General features: G+C 42.7%; 1 protein-coding gene across 1 annotated transcript in view; it reads left to right on the plus strand.

Moving 5' to 3' along the window:
• Positions 1-998: 998 nt before the first annotated feature.
• lmx1b (LIM homeobox transcription factor 1 beta) overlaps positions 999-18,943 on the plus strand; it is a 41,246-nt gene continuing 23,301 nt past the window's right edge. Inside the window, exons 1-3 of the mRNA XM_023958625.1 lie at positions 999-1,333; positions 1,563-1,685; positions 1,940-2,126. Of these exons, the coding sequence (XP_023814393.1) occupies positions 1,126-1,333; positions 1,563-1,685; positions 1,940-2,126 (518 nt within the window). The 5' untranslated portion in view covers positions 999-1,125. The remainder of the gene's footprint in view (positions 1,334-1,562; positions 1,686-1,939; positions 2,127-18,943) is intronic.

An 18,943-nucleotide genomic window follows, 5' to 3' on the forward strand; every position in this document is an offset into this window, starting at 1 on the left:
TTGAAATTGTGCGCCTTTCATGTAAAAACTACATTACAATTATTATTATTATTATTATTATTATTATTATTATTATTATTATTATTATTATTATTATTATTATTATTATTATTATTATTATTATTATTATCAGTTACTTTTTTTTAAATATCACATGAAAAAAAAAGTATTGAAAACAGGCAATCTTTACGCAGACGCGTTCTATCCATGCGTCCCCAATCTTTGGCCTCCATTATTTTCCAGACACGGGGCGAACATCCGCCGCTTGTGCAGCGTGCCACGAACAGATACGCACAACACAAGAGCATTTGAAGACAGGCCTTGGTGCGATGTGCAACCTGACTAAATCATATTTATAGGGAAAAAAACTTTTTTTTTTTCATGCGTCAAGTTCATAAAAAAATCTGTATTTGAGTGAAGTGTATTTGGGAAAACGTCAGGATTTTATTCTTTGCAGTTTTGAGTTATTTCTAAAAAATGAAAAATAAAATAACCGATGCTTAAATAAAAAAACTCATTTATTATTATTATTATTATTATTATTATTATTATTATTATTATTATTATTATTATTATTATTATTATTATTATTATTATTATTATTATTATTATAGACTATTTACTTTCCTGGTGGAAAGCTGGACATCCGTGTCCGGAGGAGGCCTCCTCAGAGCCGGCCTGGGCCTGAGTCCTTTAGCTTCCAGCGGAGACGGAGCACAAAAGGAGCGGTGATGCTCCAGGAGATACACAACACTTCAGTGCTTCTCCCCTCTCATGCAAATTATCGCAGCGCGACAACACACCTCAGTGCGCATTTCCCACAAATCATGACACTGCGCAAGCTCATTATTAATATTAACACTATTGTTGTTTTTGTTGTGATGGTTGTCAATGTTTAGGCTGATGTAAAGTATCACGTTCCCACACAGTCTGCTGTGGTGTCGTGGTTTGAGTGAGCAGCTCACACACTCTTCTCCAATAGCATCCCAGTGGCGGTGAATGGGGCGGGGGTGCAGTCATCCGTGCAGCAGTAGGAGGATCTACTCGCTTCAATCTTGATCTATTTTTTTTTTTTTCGTTTTTTTTGCAGCGACAGGGGCACAGGCAGCCAACCATCTCTTTTACATGCACAGAGTTACTGGCGGGACATCTGCATCCCTTCTCTCCAATCTGTGGATTTCTTGTCAACTTTTTTCCTCGTTCGGTTTCATCGCCGAGCAAGAAGAACTCGGATTCTTTCCCTCCTCCTCCTCCCGTCTTTCTCTCTTTCTTTCACTTTTTCCCGGGGAGGAGAAGAAGATCCCGTGCGTCCTCGCTCGTCTAATCATAGCAGGTGACTGTTCCGAGACTTTTCCACCTTTAATGTCTGCGCCTTGTTTACGCACCGCTTCTCTTCCCCTCCTCTCAGTCAGTCTTTCCACCTCCGCGTCTTTAAGCACGTTTCCAACAGGTCTCCCCTCCCTCCCTCCCTTCTCCCCTCCTAGCGCCTCAGCTTCAGCTCCGTGTGCCGGGGATCTTCCTGCCGGCTCTGACTGTATATGTTCTTATGGATATCGCAACAGGTCTGGTGTCACTGCAGCGTCTCTCTGCGGGAGAACAGACCGACACGCGCATCATGCTGGACGGCATTAAAATTGAGGACCATCCGCTGCGCTCTGGGCAGGCCACTCTTGGAGTCATGCTCGGTGAGTTTACGCGCAGGTTTGGCGCACATGTGGATACATATTCTTACATTATATTATATAATATCAGTGAACATTTAAAATCGGGCTTATATAGGAGCACAGGAAGATTGATATGTGGAATTTTCCGAAGAAATGTTGATAAAACACAATAGTAAATATATATATTTTTTAAATTCATTAGTATCCCAGGCAACATGATGTGGTTGTGGGCCTCCCCCCGCTGCCGCTGACCCATCTCCTCTGCCACTCCACAGGCTCTGACTGTCACCACAGATCCGTGTGTGAAGGATGCCAGCGGCCCATCTCCGACCGCTTCCTGATGAGAGTCAACGATTCCTCGTGGCACGAAGAGTGTTTGCAGTGCGCCGTGTGTCAACAGCCTCTCACCACCAGCTGTTACTTAAGAGAAAGGAAACTTTACTGCAAACACGACTACCAACAGTAAGCAGGGCGCTCACATGCGCGCACGGGGGAGTCTGCGCCCTTCCTTTCACACCCTTTTCTGCACTTTATAGTGTTTCAGGTCGTGCGTAACTTTTAGAGGAAAGGGGGACAAGTAGGGTCTTTGTTGTTCCTAATTTTTGTGTTGGTTTGGAGTTCTTCGAGTGCGAAAAAAACATCGAAAAAATGTCATTTGGATGGATTTAGAAAACAAACATAAATAAGATAAAATATATTATATTTCTGAGTAAATATGTAACATAAAAAACGTAACATCTTTTGATTTTTTTCATTCAAAATAGATATAGAAAAGGGCGACATACATTTAAATATTAGGGCAAAGGATAGTCTAATGATAAAAGACGATTTAGGGCTGGCTTGGGGACCCGAGCGCCTCATAGGCTCTATCCTCCTTGGGCGCAGAGGCCCACGGTGTTTCCGAGGCTTGCCTCCGCGCCGTGCTGCCGCAGAGAGGACGTTATCCCGCACAGGCCTGAGAAAGTGTGGGCGAGCTGTGTCAGCTTCATGTTTTCTGGTTGAATCAAGTGGCATTCCCCCCCATGGTAGTGCAGAAACTCAGAAAGGATGGAACAATCTGTGTAGGTTGAAAAAACAACCAAATCACTTTTAGCGCGTGATGGATTTATTTGCCAATGAACGTTTTTTTTTCTTTCTTTTCTTCGTTTGTTCAGTAATCACTCCGCTTAATAAACCTTTTATGTGATCACGTGATTTTTTTAATCCCGCAAGCTTCGGATTTTTAAAAACTTTAAAAAATATTATTTAAATTGAAATATTACACATTCAGTATTTTATTTTATCCATTTCTTTTTGAATAATTATTTGCAGTGACATGAAATAACGGTGACATAAAATCACGGTGACTAATCAACCGCTCAATTACTAGTGACATTTTGCTCCAAGACAATAATATTAACCGCTGAGGCTTCACTGAAAAATGCAGACGCACACAACACAACATGTTTCAAAACCCCAACAATATTTATTTTTTGACTGCTGTCAAAATTATTCCTGCACTTTTAAAATGTAAAATATTTATTGTGTTTGACTTTTGGCAAAATATTCTTGCAGTTTCAAACTGTTATTTATTTAGTCAGATTGCTGCATCAGACAAACATTAAATAAGATTTACTAAAATGATTTTTATTCTCTGGATAAGCATTTAAAAATAAAATAAAAAACGTCATTTTTCAGAATTTCAGAAAAGTACTTTAGTGAATTTAAAATTAACTTTTGTTTTTTAAAAAAAAGTGTTTATTTATCACATTATTATAAATTCCCTCCCCCTTTCCTTTATGTTTAAGTGTTTAAAGTGTTAATTCAATTTAGGAGGTTTAATTTCCCTGTTAAAATAATTTTAGCTCTTCTAATATTCACCACAGGGAGAGATGATTTAGTGAATTGAATTAGTAAATTATCACATAAACCAAGCGGAGATGGCAGATAAAGCAAGCGCTGAGGCTAAGTAAGCATCACAGGGCTCCTGTTTGGCCTGTGAGCACCCCGGGGTGCCTTGTGTTTCTCCTCACATGAGCGCTTTTCATGCTTGTCACCGAATTTTCAGCTTCTTGTGTCCGCTCTTTTTACCAATTCTACTTCGATTACCGGGACATTATGGCTCTCTGCTAGATATCTTGCAAGTAACAAAGAGTTACATCCACTGCCGTGCGTGCCATTCATCCAGCTTTGTGACAGCAGTGTAGTAGGTCTGTAACAATGGCAAATTCATAGCAGTAACTAGGGGATACCAGAGTCACGGCGTCACGGTTCAGAAGAACCCAGACCATCAGGCAAAAATAGAAGGGTGTCTTTGCTGCCCCTCTTGCTCCACTGTCTTTTTTCCATTTTCATTGTTACGTCTTTTGAGTCAAAAAGTGACGACAAAGATCTGCATGCAAAGGAAGGCTATAGATGTGGCAGCCAAATGTGTATTTTCATTCTTTGCTCTTGGACATCCATATTTGGAGCACAAGTGACCAGTTGCCTGCTTTTTAAAGTCTCCGCTTGCTCCTTTGAATGCCAAAAGTTCCAGATCAGCTAAGCATAACAAACTGCTGGGCACTATCCTGCCCTCGCACACCATTATTCCTCACATCTTTTAATTCTTTTCCTCAGCACCTCCCAGGCTGAATTAGCTGGTGGCTCCCTGCATCACACCTACATAACTGCCCCTCTCCTCTTTTTTTTCTCCTCCTTAAATTGTTTATTCCATTTTCATTGATGGGATACTTAAAGATGTAATTGGCACCTTTTTGACTTTTATGACATCCATTTAAGATGCATTTGTCAGCCCACAAACTGCTTTGGGCTGGGAGGAGAGCGCCAACCCTTACAGAGATCTTCTTGCCTAATTACATTCCTACAGTACTTGATTCATACCCCGTAATCAGCTCTCTCTACCTATAATAAATCAAAGAATTGGAAAGCTACATTTTTTTCCCACAAGTTTGAAAAAGGGTAAAAGGCAGGTGTGTGTGTGTGTGAGAAGGGGGGGGGGGTATTAGTGTTGTGTTGTTAAAACTCCCAACAGCAAGTTGCAAAAAAACACTTAGCAGGAGGGATTTTTGCATTGTTTCTTAGCTTTTTTTGTTTGCTCTATCTATTCTGAAACAAATCTAAATTCCCAGATGTTTGTTTTAAAGAGATCAAATGCAAAAAAAAAAAGATTTTAGAAAAACATTGCCGATTTTTGTAAGAATCTTTCACGCACTTAAAAAAAAATTCTCTAAAGGTGAATAGGTGGAGGTGTCAGCTGGATAACAGCCGTATAGCCGTAGAGGGGGGACAAGCTCGAACGAGACGGGCGGCATGTAAGAGCCAGAGTGGAATTACACCATTCCGAGAGAGTTTGTTGTGCCCTGGTGTTTGGAGGTCAATTATACATCATTAGAAAGAGGGAGATCTATTCCCCACAGGGACCTTTCCTTTAACCAAGCAGATGCTTTGAAGGCAGCCATGTAATAAGGCCTATCATTCGACCGAAGTGTTAGACAACACCCCTGTAATGGACTGCCTTGTTAGAAACTGCCACAGGCTCCAAGCACAAAACATAACAATTACTAACAATATTTCACAGCTCGCTGTCTGTTTTTGGCTTTTATTGCATTCCAAAATGTTTCTTTTTTTTCTTTTTCATTATATCACTGCAAATGTCATTTTGGAAGATTTTATTTTGAAATGTATACAGGAAATACAAGATTTTAAATTGAAATAAATGTAGTTTTTACTTTTTAAAAAAAAATATTTTATTGTAATTCTACAAGCCTGGGTGCACAAAAAAAAACAGAGCAAAAAATCCCAGCAGTGATGAAGCCGTAAAAGGAGAGCTCTGAGAGTGCGCCTCACCTTCCATGCATCCTGCAGGATCCCCCAGTGTGCTGAGAGGTGCTTTTTAGAACTGTTTGGAGTACCCTCCTGTGAAATTGTTGTTTTTTAATTAGCTGGGCTCGGGACGCTGCAGCTCTGTGTGCAGGATAGATGCTGACGGCTGGGTTTCTGCTTTGGTTCAGGCGGTCATAAGTGTGTGTGTGTGTGTTCACTACAGGACACTCGTAAGGCCTGGTGCTGTTTGAACATTTACATGCCCGCTGACAGTAAAAAAAAAAAAAAAAAAAAAGCAAAGATTGAGCAGGGACTTTTAAAGTTAATTAAAGACTGTCCTGAATTCTGCTCAAGAATTTCAAAGGCAGCTCTGACGATGAAGCTCTTTGTTGTCCTAGTTTCTCACCATCAGCCATACGTTCTTTTTAAAAAAAAATTTTTTTTTTCCTTTTTAATCTTTCTAAAAATAATAAGCAGATGTCTTCAGCCACTGTTCTTAAGCATAAAAACAGGAACTCTGCTGAGAGATAAATGTAACTTTAGAAACACAAGCCAGATAATGTTGCGCCTGCTCACTGGGTTCTTTAGTGCTCTGGAGGAGCTAGCTGAATCTGGCCGTGCTCCTCTGTAAGGAAGTATTGGGTTTTATGTCAACATGGCTTGGCCTGTCCCTGCAGCATACTAGGATGGATCATCTGTCATCTCACGGTTTGTTAACTGTGCAGATCCCCCTCATCCCAATACATAAAAAAGAAAAAGAACTTTAAACTTGATTTTTTAAACCATTTCTCATTTCTTGCTTTTGCAACAAATGTTGACTTTGACATAAAGTCTGCGGGAAGCTTTGTCCACTAGTTTGGAATGCTTATTTGTGGTTTTAGCAAATGGCTAGTGTCCTTTGCTGGTTCCGGTGTTGGTGTTTACTGTGTGGTGGGAGTGTGGCATCAGTTGGGGCACAGTGCACACGGGACTACACAGGAGGCCGCAGAGGCCCAGGCGCAGCGATGCCCATTGCCAGACTGTTGGCGAGGGATGTGGAGAGAGGTCTCTGTGGTCTTTGTGTGGGGGAGCTGTTGTGCAGGGGAAGGCTCTGCAAAGGGATCTGCCTGGTGTGCTCACATTACGCTGGATGATAGCAGAGGAACTCAAGCATGCAATTTGTTGGTAGCCACAATTTAACCTCATCTCTTAAAGCCGGCTGTTAGGCAGCCAGTGGGACATGTCAGTCAATCGGGAATGCTAATCAGTGAAGAGAAAGCTCAGCAATGCACCGATTTTGTGTGCTGGCTCCACATCCTTGGGCTCACAGGTTTATTTTTGCAGCATGACAGCTCTTCATAACAAGAAGCAAAGCAACCACTGACTATTAAACTCAATTTACATGTTGGTCAATGGGTAAAATGGTCAAATATTTTGCAGGCTTACAGGAATCAAGCTCAGCAAAGACTTTTAATAAAGAATTTCCCTGGTTATATGTTGGAAATAACAGTAAATTTGCATGCAAAAATCCTTTCGAGATCATATCTTAGTTTTGATTCATGGTGTGTAGTTCCTAATTTATTTCTTTATATGAGTATTTTTTGGGAAAAAAACCATCCCTGATATGTCACATTCCTATGTCATTTGGAAATCTGCCACACTTGTTTCTTCGGCAGCTCGGTCGAATGTGCATGAGAAATTGAGACATGGCCTCTGCTGCTGGCTCGCAGTGTGGCTGCTGGCCCCAACTGTGTATATGTGATCCCACTCTGGAATGTTTTTCCAACACGTAGGCTTTTCACAGATACACTAGAGAGGACTGGCATCATAGTGGCAAGTGCTGCACTCAAACTGCTGTGTGCCCAAGGCTTACTCTCACACCCAAGTCACACATTCTAGCTCTGCATGCGAATGTGACGGGCAGCGTGTTTATCTTCATACACCCCGAGTTCCTGGGAGGGTGTGGGCTGATGCACACTTGCCTCTCCTTGTTGTCTCTATTCTAAATGCATGCTCTTTAGTATAGTTGTGATCTGATGTTTTCTGATTTAAATTGCAGAGGTGCATTTTTTTCTTTTTTATTTCTTGCAGAATGAGTCAAAACACATTTTTTTGCCCCCTTTTCTCCCCAACCCTTTAATCTCCGTCAAATGAGATTAGCTACCAAGTACCGTTTTTTCTGCCCAAAGTGACTGACAGAGATTTGCACTTTTATCATTAAGTGTGACACTAAGCTGGCCGGAGCTTTGTCTTCAATGGAGGGTCTGACGGAAACAGGGGCTCCTAATCCTTTTATTTGTGTCGGGCCCAGAAAGAGGGAAGAATGGTGCCGGGGTGGGTTGGGTCTGCAGAATGTCGTGGCCCGCGGTTCCCCTGAGGCCCGGCCTCCACAGCCAAGTAAGCATGAGTCCCCCGTCTTATGTGGTCCATCCAGTCCAGCACACATGCAAAGTCTTGCATCACAAAGATATGTTTATAGACAGTAACAAAGACATTCATATTCATTTCAGCACGTGCACGGTCGTTTCTGAGTGTGTACCTGCACACAGTCGTGGCAGAGCGAGTGCGGTGGCAGGAGGCTCAGTCTAGGATGGGATTAATAAAGTTTGCCGGTTCCCTGGTCGTGGTCCAACATGAGCCTTTTGTCTGCGGCTCACACCGGGTTGCAGGGTTCCAGCTCCTTTTGTGTGTGCCCCCTCGTGGTAATCCAGCTCCAGCGGGAGTCCCCTGGGGCACTTTATTTACTCATTCAACGGTTTGGAAGTCTGTTAGACTGCAGATCAGATGCAGTGAGACCAATGTGATTACTTCAACCAGCACTTGCAGATTCCTGCCCAGCACCTCCTCTCATCCTGAGCCGCTAGGCTCGGCAGGTGGGATGGAAGGTCCACTCAGACTCATCTTCTCAACCTGACCTGCAATGTGATTCTTTCTTTTTAAACGCCTATATATTTTTTGGTTTGCTATAACAGAGAAATCTCCCATTAAACCTGCGACTTCTTGATCTTTCGCTACGTCGTAATTCACCACCATCGAGGATCGGTCCTCTCCATGTAAAAACCAATATGTTTTATTGCAAACAGTGAGAAGGATTTGGTTATCCATCCATCAATATAAACCCAGAACTATGTATTTGGGACTAGCCCCTATGTTAAACCACTGCAGGCTGTCAGGCTTTCTGAATTTACTCTCCATCCCTGTTCCTTGGTGAGGCTGGGGAATAGGGCTGAGATCTGCGGCCAGGACCGGCATGTACAGCAGGAGCTGCCTCAGCTCACTGCTCAGAGCTAACCGCTGACTGGTGAAGGCTGTCTTGGCAAGAAAAGTAACTCTGAACGAAAACAGCGCAGATTCGGTTTCTGTGCGTCTGACTCACTCCCGTCCTCTTTGTCCAGCCCCCCCACTGCAGGCCAGCATGATTTGTGCATGAGGTCTCCTGACCCATGGAAGCTTCAAAAAGCAGCGAGGGGAAATATTTGGATGATCCTGATGGGGGAGTGGAGACGTGGGAGGAAAGAAGAGATGACGGGGGGCTCGGTCAGAAACTAAGCTGTGGGGTGTAAAACAAGGCAGATGTGGAGAGTCTGCAGCTCTGATGACAGCAGAGTGTTTGTGGGGATGACTGTCCGCTGCCTCCCACCTGGGCACCACCACCCGTGGTGTGTCCCCTCAAAAATGAAACAAAAAAACGCCTGCATCATGTGAAAGGAGCTGAGGTTGTCGTGCACTGCTAGTTGGAAAGAATGGCAATCGGGGAGACATTTTATCATCAGGTGCCATGCCTTGATAGTGATCGTCTGAACCAACCCCCCCCCCCCCCGCTGCACACCACCAATCCCCTCTCCTCTCCCTTTACCTTTCCTCTGCAGCCTGGATATTAATATTTCCCAGAAAGCTGCCCCAATATGTCTTCTCTGGAAATTCCATGTCTCATGAACACTGGAAAATGATCTGGTGTCTATGAAGAGGATGGATAAGGGGATGAAGCAGAAAATCTTTTTTTCGTTTTTGTATTGTTTGAAGGGAAGCATCTACCGGCATTGATAAGAAACCAAATTCCCTCTGCACGTGAAGTTTACTGTACTATTTGAATTGTTCCCTTAACCCCAAACTCTGAGGTTAAAGGCAGAAAATCTGTGGAATGAGGCAAACCCAATCAGTCTTTGGTTTCAATGCTTGTCGCTTCCTCCCTCTGAGAGTGGGTGGGTCGGCTGACCCCCTGAGTGTCTGTCTGCCTCAGCGTCGGCCCTCCGAACTCAGCCTCAGAGGGGAGTGCTGTCCCAGCCCCAGGCTGGAGTTGTGCTCTGAAACCAGAGCTCCATGGTTGCGTTGTGATCCCAGCTGGAAAGGCAGCTCTGGCTCTTAGAAGAGCCCTTTCGCAGCGGGCAGTCAGGGTCAGCGCTGGCCTCTCAGGCTTCAGCATTCATCACTCTTCTGAGCTTCTTTGGCAGCTCAGACTAAGATTAGATTATTTATATGTTGTTAGTTTGTGGCTTTCTAAAGCACTGCCTCCCAACAGAAACCAAGGAACCCGACTCTTAATTATGACATCTTAGCTAAGTCTCCACATGTTAAACCCAACATGTGAGGTCTGTTAAATATAATTTTTTTGGTTCATGTTGCATGATGACACTCTTTGTATTTTTTCATTCATTTCTTTGTGAAATGGTTTTGTACACATGCAGACAGTCACCTGCCCAAACATTGCAGGAGTAGGACGCACAAACAGTGACGTGCATGCCACTCAAACCACCAGCCACTCGCCCCCTTTGCTCTGTCATCAGTTGTTCAGCTCTCCTAATGCTCTCCCTGCTCTTCTATTGCTGCACCCCAGAGTGTGGGCTGTGGCCTATGGATGAGTGCTACATCCTGGCTGTCAGCACAGGGTTTAGCTGGGGATTGCCCTATGGTGGAAGTGCAGTATCAGGCCCTGTCTGTCAGCTCCTCATTCTATTTCCTCCTCAGCGCGCGTTGCAGTCAGTGACATGAACATACGCGGAGCCCCCTAGACTGAGTCAAATCTCTGACTTTAAAATGAAAGAACCACCCCTTAGAATAGGCATATTCATTGCTTTAGCAGTGAAAAAGGGGCTGTTTAAGTGCTGCAGTGTTGTGTTTTTAAACAGACCGCAAAAGCTTTGACAGACGGTTTTCTGTTTCACCCCGTATTTCATTTCACGTTCTTCTAACCGTTGCTTTCCAACTTCTGAGGAAACTCCTTTATAAATCACTGCTTTTAGAAAATGCTCTTTTCATTGATAACTTTACGAATGCCTTCCATTTTCTGCCCAGAAACTCTGTTTTTTGTGCACCGAGGTGGAGTCATACCTTCGGCTGATCACATCTACACACAGGTACATAATTGTTCACACACACATGGATGTGCATCTGCGCGGCACATGGTTTCGGACAGCCAACACATGTCAAAGGATTTGAGTCTATAATCAGATTAATTGGTCCATCTCTCCTTGGAAACATCACATATACACATGAAGGCCTCTGGTAGCTTTCAGCTGGATGAGGCTTACACTAACCAGAAGACAGGCAGCAGGCGTGAGGTCGGAGGGGTCACAGCACACTCCCTGGCGTCAGCGATTCTTCATGGCTTGCACTCATTACAGCACCTATAACCCTTTTTCTTTCTGTTTTTCAAAGTGTTCTAAAATACTCTGCATTTTTTGAAACCTTTTTTTTTTCTTCTTTTTCCTTAAAATTCCACCCCCAAAAAAAAAAAATCATCTTTGTCCCAAAGCAAACACGAGCGTCAGTGTTGCTTGGCAAAAACCTCGACCTCTTCAAAGATGGTGGCTAAACACACTTTGGCCTTTGCAAGGAATATTAGAAGCACATTAACCATAATCCTAATAACTTTCCCCAAGCTGCATGCAAGGTCACTGCCCCAAAATGCTGTGTTTTTATTGTTGCCCACAAGTATGTCTATGTGAGGGACTATCTACACACACACTAATGTGTATGATTTTATTATAGCTTTTAGCCTCACCACAATTTATACATGAATAAAAAAAGTAGTGCCCACTGTCTCTTGCTTTTTTGGTTGGCTCCAAACTACAGACACTCTACTCGGAGTGCTTTTAAGCTTTTATTATGTCTCGTGGGAAGCTGTGGGTCATCATTATTGGCAGAGAACACAAACATGCAGTGCTGTGGGGCAGTGGCACTCAGTCGGTGAGCAGACGCAGATTGGAAGATTGGCAAAGTCATTTGAAAACATGGAAATTCTAATATAATTAAAAATATGCACATATTCAGCGTGAAAACAGACAGCTCAAAGGGTTCGTCTGTGATTGAAAGTGCTAATAGTTCATACGTGATAAATGGTCAAAATAGCTTCAAGTTGCCCGCGAAGCACGGAGTGAAACGCTGTCAGCTAATGCATTTTTATGCAAGTGTGGACTCATCCCCCTACCTCCTGCTCACACCAAAACAAGGCCTGCTTTGATTGGCAGTTTTAACAAAGAACTTCTGTCCATCTCATCTTTTGTTGCAATTTCTATTTGAAGTCAAATTAAAAGAACAGGTATCTGATTAGTTAAATTACTGACAAAAAATCTCATTTATACCTTTTGAAAAAATCAACTTTGGACAGTTTCTGAAGGAAACAGGTGACAAGCAGATTTTTTTTTCAAACCTTTTTTTAAAAGCATAAAAATATATCATGGACCTTTTAAATTGAATAAAACGTTATGTATATGGGATAAAATTGCCTAAAGACAGTTGCAAAAATCTGCCTGTTATAGATTTTCATCTTTTATTATACAAAGTAAAGAAATTAATAAGGCAAAAAATAGAGTTGCAATGAAAAATAAGGTCTATCTAACACATTTTTCAGGTCATTAAACCTGAAGGTTATGAAACTAGTCTTCAGCAAGCAGAAATTTGATATTTATGCACACCAGCACTTACTTCCATCAAAATGTAATGGCCGATCAGAATGGTTGTATACATTTTTCTATGTAATTTATATAATCCAGCTTCAAATATCAATATGTTGAGGTTTATGGAATCACAAAAAGTCATGAAACTTTGATTTTGTTATTGTCCACGTTTTTTTACTTTGCCTTAAGTGATCACCTTCCCTCTGCTGGTGCTAAAGGCGACTAAAAGGAACCATAAAAACACGTTTTGCAGATACAGTTTCACCCAGTTCTGCTTTTTTCACGCATTCAAGCACTAATCAGCTCTGACACACCCTAAACAACCCCGCTCTAAGAGAGTACATCCAATGTAGGGCAGCGGTTTGGTGTCCGGGGGGAAGCCTGTGGTTCTGGAGCCAGAGAGGGTGTTGTGCCCTGCCGTCCCACTGAGATGACAGGAAGATAAGAAAGAAAGGTGGCCCCTCCGCACAAAAACATCCCACCAGGAAACTGCCCTAACCACTGGAAGAAACAGGGGCCTTTAAGACTTGTGTCAAACGTTATCCTTATAGAGGGAGAAAATACATGAAAAAAATACAAATCAAAATTAGGATGCCATGATCAGCCTTGATTGTTTATCATCTCAGATGTTCTTGTGGTTTTAAAGAGTCTCCATCCCGCTTTTTCTTCTTTTTACAACAAAATGCCTTTGTGTGACACAACTTTCTAACATGACTTCTTCTTACCACAGAGTGAAAGAGAGAGGGAAAACTAAGCAGCAGCAGCAGCAGCAGCAGCGACAGACTCTTGGCAGTAGTCGCCTCACAGTTATAACTTAGAAAAACACTTATAGTTTGCAGTGTTTGAGAAGGCGGAGTGAAAAAGTAGCCGTCTCTCTGAGACGATGCGTAATGAGGGAACTGTAGGGAAGCGGGAATCGGCAAGCAGTTTCTGGAAGCGACACTTACACAGGAATCAGCGGCATTAAAAAAGATTTACTCTCCCTGCTCTTAAACAGTTTTCTTTTTCCTGAATGGCTCCTCTTTTACAGATATTTCAAAGAAGCAATAAACTGCACTGACAAACGTCTAAGTAACTTTGAAATATCCCTCATGGGCAACCAAGCTCCATCATATCACAGCAGCCTTCTTGTTTGTTTGGTTTCTGTACATGTCAGCCTGTTTTCTGTTGAGCGCATATTACCTCACCTAGAAGTTGCAATCAGCTTGTTGGTGTTAATATTTCCAAAAAAATGGTCCTGTATCCAAGTGTAATCCATCAAGCAGTATGCCCTCCCCAAGGGTAAGTCAGTTCAACATTTATCTTGTTGTGAGGGGTGATTTTTGCCGCACGGTTTAGACCAACAGACTGTTTTTCTTGAAGGTTAAGTTCTTTTGAAGCTGTCTGCATGGTCCAGAATGAGGCCCTGCACAGTGTAAGATGTCATACTCCCACTGTGCTGACCAACGTGCACTTTGGGTCTTGATGTGCCCATAACATTTAATGGGACCTTGGCAAACACGACTGGAAACTCTTACATTGCCCATAATCGCATGTCATTCCATTCTCCTTGGTTTCTTTCCTTATTTTAATTTATCCAAATTTTTTCTTAGAATTTTTGATAAAGATTTAATAGTGAATTCATAGCTCACTGAAATAAGCTGTTAATTATTAAGATGAAAACTGGGAGTGTAGAGGAACATTTGCCTCAGGTGAGTTATGGTTCCTCCCATTTTGTGACAGTACTGCACAGGCCTTTGTGGTGTCTCACGCAGCGTCTGTGAAGGGTTTGAAGCTGAAGATACTGAAGAGGAGGAGGAGGAGGGGGAAGTTCATGTCGTGGCACATGCAAGTCTTGGGGTGGGGTGAGGAAACATCTCAGCCCCGCACAGGTTCAAGAAGAAACCGCGTGGTTTTGATTAGTCAGTGTGATCTGCCGCGATAAACAATTCCTGTGGTCTCCTGTTCGTGGAGACATCACTGGCATCCACTGGATGTTCACTGCTTGGCTTTTATGTTTACATGTATGCAGGCCTGTGACTGTAAATGCACACTTTGAAGTCTAAAGTGCAACTTGTATTTTCATTGGTTTGTATTGTTGTCCCGAAGTTTTTTAAAGTGAGCTATTTCGACGGTTTGGAAAAACGTAAATATCTCGTAAGGTCTACTAAATTAAATCTTAAACTATGGGATCTAAAAGTCTAGAAGTAGTTTTATAGCATTTCCCTCACAGTCTGGTGTCCTCTCTGCCCTGCCTGGTGAATGGCAACTTTATCTGTTGCTGTACTTCCGCGCAGATGCCTGGCATCGAGCCGCGGGGCGATAAAAATGTCTTCAGGAGGCAAGTGTTTATGGTGAGGATCCATGAGGTTAGCAGGATCAAAGCTTTGTTGAAAGGGCATTAGGCAAAGACACAGGCATTATAAACAAAACAGTCAGTTAGTCATACAATAGGATTTATGACAAGCAGAAAAAATGTTGGGCAACGGCAGATTTCTGTCAAGCTGTTCTTTATTGCAACGAAAAACAGCCTCTGTGTCCAAAAAGAAAGGGGTGTGTGGATGCAGTGCATTGTAGAAGGCCAAGTTATGATGTCAACATCAACAAGAAAAGAAGAAAAACAGATTCACAAATGCACCACTGGTAGTTACTCTTTTTGTCCACGAAGTTGATGAATTTTGTGTCATGTACTTTTTCTTTTTTTTTTCTTACCCTTGAAATATTTTCAGCAAGCAATCCTTCATAATTTGGACGGGCACTTGTATAGCAGCTCGCATTTTGGCGTCCGTCTGCTACGTGAGCTCCTGCCTCTCTCTCTTTGTCTGTGGGAGTCCTGAAGGAAAAGGAGTGGTGTACCACCCGGGCCTGCAGCTCCCACCCTGCCCAGTCATTTGCTTGCGGCTACAGCTTTGAGTGGGAATTATTGCAGGGGAGATAAGTATGGAGATAAGCTGGTCTTTGCCTGCAAGATGTATGAGGTGTCTGAACACGGCAAGAGGTGCACCTGACCTGGAAATGAATGGTGTGAAGGTGCAAGTGCAGCACATCATCTCCCTTTTTCATCCAGCCCCTGTCACACAGGCACAAAACGCCTCAGATCCTGATATGATGGAGTTTTATATCGACAGGATACTTGCATTTTTAGATGATCATATGATTTCCTCTGGCTTTAATCAGACTACGGCTAAAATACTAGAGATTGTGGAAAACTACTGTTGTATATTGTATATTTTACCTTAAAAAACACAGGAACCATTAATATTTTATTGCAATCCCCTTCTTAACTTGTAAAAAAAACTCCAACACCTCCTTTCATCAACAAACTCTTTTGTACTTCTCAATTCACTCAGGAGGCAAAGGACACATAATTGTAATAATTAACCACTATTTAAAAAGTGCAGGTGAAATAAAAATGAGCTCAAATGAAAAAAGTTAAATCATTTAAAAAGTTAAAAATATATTACATCTGAAAAGAAAATGTGCAGCAGATTTTTCGTCAATGACAACACCTAAACTGATAAGGCTACTTCTTTAAGGTGTGTGGGAGATACTTTCCATCTGCCTGGTATGTTAATTCTCAGCTTCAGGGCATTTATGTGCCGGCCTTCACACTTTGAAGTTTGTCTCGGTGTAACCGACTTTCCATCAGTTGAACTTGTGGCCACTCAGCAAATTATGTCTTTTTTTTTTCTTGACGGGTCGTCACAGGTAAAAGTTGCTAAAGTTGACAAGTTACACGCAGCAGACACTCTGGAGCAGTGTGCAGAATGCTTTGTTTAACGCCCCAGCAAATTTGAGTTTTAAAATTAATGACACCTTTACATGTCAGAGAAGCGTTACCACTGGAGGTCTGCCAAGAGAAATCATATTTATTCTTTTTTCTGCCGTTGTTTCTCTTTGGGTTTGCCTGCACATACTGCACATTTTGCTAATATCCGTTAAGGTGAGCTGCAGCAAGCAGTGATGGTTTGACCCAGCACACAAAGAGTTTTCGGTGCCGGTCAGCTTGTCAGTCAGGTTGCTCCATTTTTTAATCATTTCATCTTTGCTGTGGGGCTCTCCTGAGACCCCTGCAACGTTTAGCAGTCTGCGGCTCAGGACCCCGGGGCTCGTCTAAGCCTTGCCTGTATCCGAGCTGCCATTATTAGCTCTGCTCTCAGGAGCATGCTGCTCATCTCTCCCCTGAGAGCGCTGCTGAGAAATGAAGCGTGCTGGCTGGGCACGGCAGTGGAGGGCCAATAGCCCGACATGGAACAGTAATTACTCCATTGATATTCCTCACACAATAACACTGTCATCTCTCATTTGCATAACCTCTCTTGGCTCGCAGCAGCGGATGAATGCATATGGTGTCTTCGGGAGGCTGCAAGACTATCCACGGTTACAGATCTAAATGTTTTTTTGTTCCTTATTAACAGGATGAACTGTTTAATTATGATTAGGTTAGCAATGTAAAACTGGAAACCCAATTTCTACTCATACGCTTGCTCAGTTATCTTTTGTGAGAAAATAGAAAGGATGGTGTTTGCAAGAGTGCACATGTGAGTGTGCCTTTTGAGAGTGACAGTGTTGAGGGGGTGGGATGTCAGTGGATGTCACAGGGCTCTGTCTCAGTCTTTGGTTAATAGCGATTGGTCATAGGCTGTCTCCCCTTTATTTCTTTTGCTCTCCTGCTCTATCCTCCCAGGTTTCCCACTGGAGCAGCGCCCTCAGGCACCGCATCATTTATTGCTGTCAGGAGTCACAGTGGAGAGGAGGAGGAGGAGGAGGAGGAGGAGCGGGTGGGGTGGGGAGGTATAGGAGGAGGGGAGACAGGGAGAAGATGTGCTGCAGAGAAAAGCCAATGGAGGCAATGGGGAGAGGCAGGCATGCTAGGCTGTCAAATCTCAGCCGTTGAATATTTAATGGAGCCTGGAGTGTTTATTTAGTTAGCCTGTCGATTTTTACCGCTCTGTCAATAGCGGCACCCGTGTAGCCTGCTGATGATCTTTAGTGTCTCTTCCCCCCAGGAGAGGCCAGGCACTAAATGCAATTATGGATTTTCCTGCACCGCAATGTGTTTGATATTTTTACTGATCTAATTTGCAATCTGGTAGTTTATTGTTTGGCATTTTAGTGGCGCTCAAGTGGCGAGGCAAATTTGATTTCCTCTCATAATTCTTTATAACTTCATTAATGCTGTTAGAACATTGGCACAGATCTTAAATAAAGCTCGAGAATCATCCCATGCATGAATGCATTCCTCATTTTATCGTCTTCATACCCCACTCTTTTTTACTGATTCTGGTTCTAATTAAAAATCATCCTAGTGGTCTTTGTGAAATATGAAATCATAATCGTATTTGAATGGCTCCCCTTTATAGGGGCCTGTGCACTCAACCTTGAGATGTTGTGGGCAGAACGCAACAGAATCAAAACAACTTTCTCTCGGCGTCTTCCGAGACAAATGAGGGCATTAGCTGCAGAGCAGCAGAAGTAACGCAGGCAAAGTAATGTGTGTGATTGTCTCAGAGAGACAGTGTGGCTCCACGCGTTTCTGCAGAGCCGTAGGATTTCCAGCTCTATGACTGATGTGTTAGTTAGAGGGCCAGCATTAGCCGTAATGCTGTTAGCATGTAGCTGTGTGAGTGATGTGCTAGTTAGATGCCCAGCAGTAGAGCTAATGGTGTTAGCGTGTTGAGCCTTCAGAGGGATGCAATCGGTTAGGCTGTGATGGATGAGCGCCGTGCTCCAGAAGCCTGCGAGCCTTCTCATTCGCCAGGCTGTCAGCTTCTTAAGTGGACGTGCACAATTAGCGCTGAAATCAGAGCTTGCTTAATCTGATAGCAGGCTTAACGTTCAGTAGGAAAAATGGCTCATCTAGCCTCTGTTGAGTGAATGATGGCCGCTATAAAAGGAAGACTCAAAACTCTGTAACAGAGAAGGTGCTGATACACATCTTTGTCATTCGGAATTCCTGGAAATGCTCAGCACGTCACTGCAACTTTAGGACCTATCATCATAGCACTTATTTCCATGTGAGTTTTCATTCATCCAAAAAACTAAATCGACATTCAACTTTAAAGGTGATGAGCAAGACACGCATCATTACCACTCGTGTGCGCTTGACCTGAAAAATTAATGCACTAAGTTACCAAAACAAACAAAAGACACATGAAAAGAAAAGTATCTCATTGAAGATTGGCTCAACCTGTTCTCCTTCAGCCTGTCAGCACGCACAGACACTTGGCTGTCGTTACTGCTGTAATTATCTGGTAAGCTTTGATGACAGCAACAACAGATTCAGCAATCATTGCATTTGTCATGATATTATGCTAGCTTTTGAAATTTGGTGTCAAATTTTACAACCCAAAGATAAACAAGACTTTTTAATGCTTCCCCACCTACACACATTTGTCAAGCTCTATGTATTTGTACACAAAAACATTGTTTGTACTTGTAGTTTCTTAATTAGCCTTCATAAACATGAATGTGAAAAATTTAATTCAAAACAATATCAAAAAAAAAAAAAAAATAGAACCAACATGGGCTCTTTCTGCAAAATCTTAATCATGAGTGCACATGAGAGATGATTGTGCTTTGGCCATCTTTGAAATTCATTGTTCTTATCAGCTGGGATGA

This window comes from Oryzias latipes, chromosome 9 (genome assembly GCF_002234675.1).
Source record: "Oryzias latipes chromosome 9, ASM223467v1".
NCBI classification, from domain to species: domain Eukaryota; kingdom Metazoa; phylum Chordata; class Actinopteri; order Beloniformes; family Adrianichthyidae; genus Oryzias; species Oryzias latipes.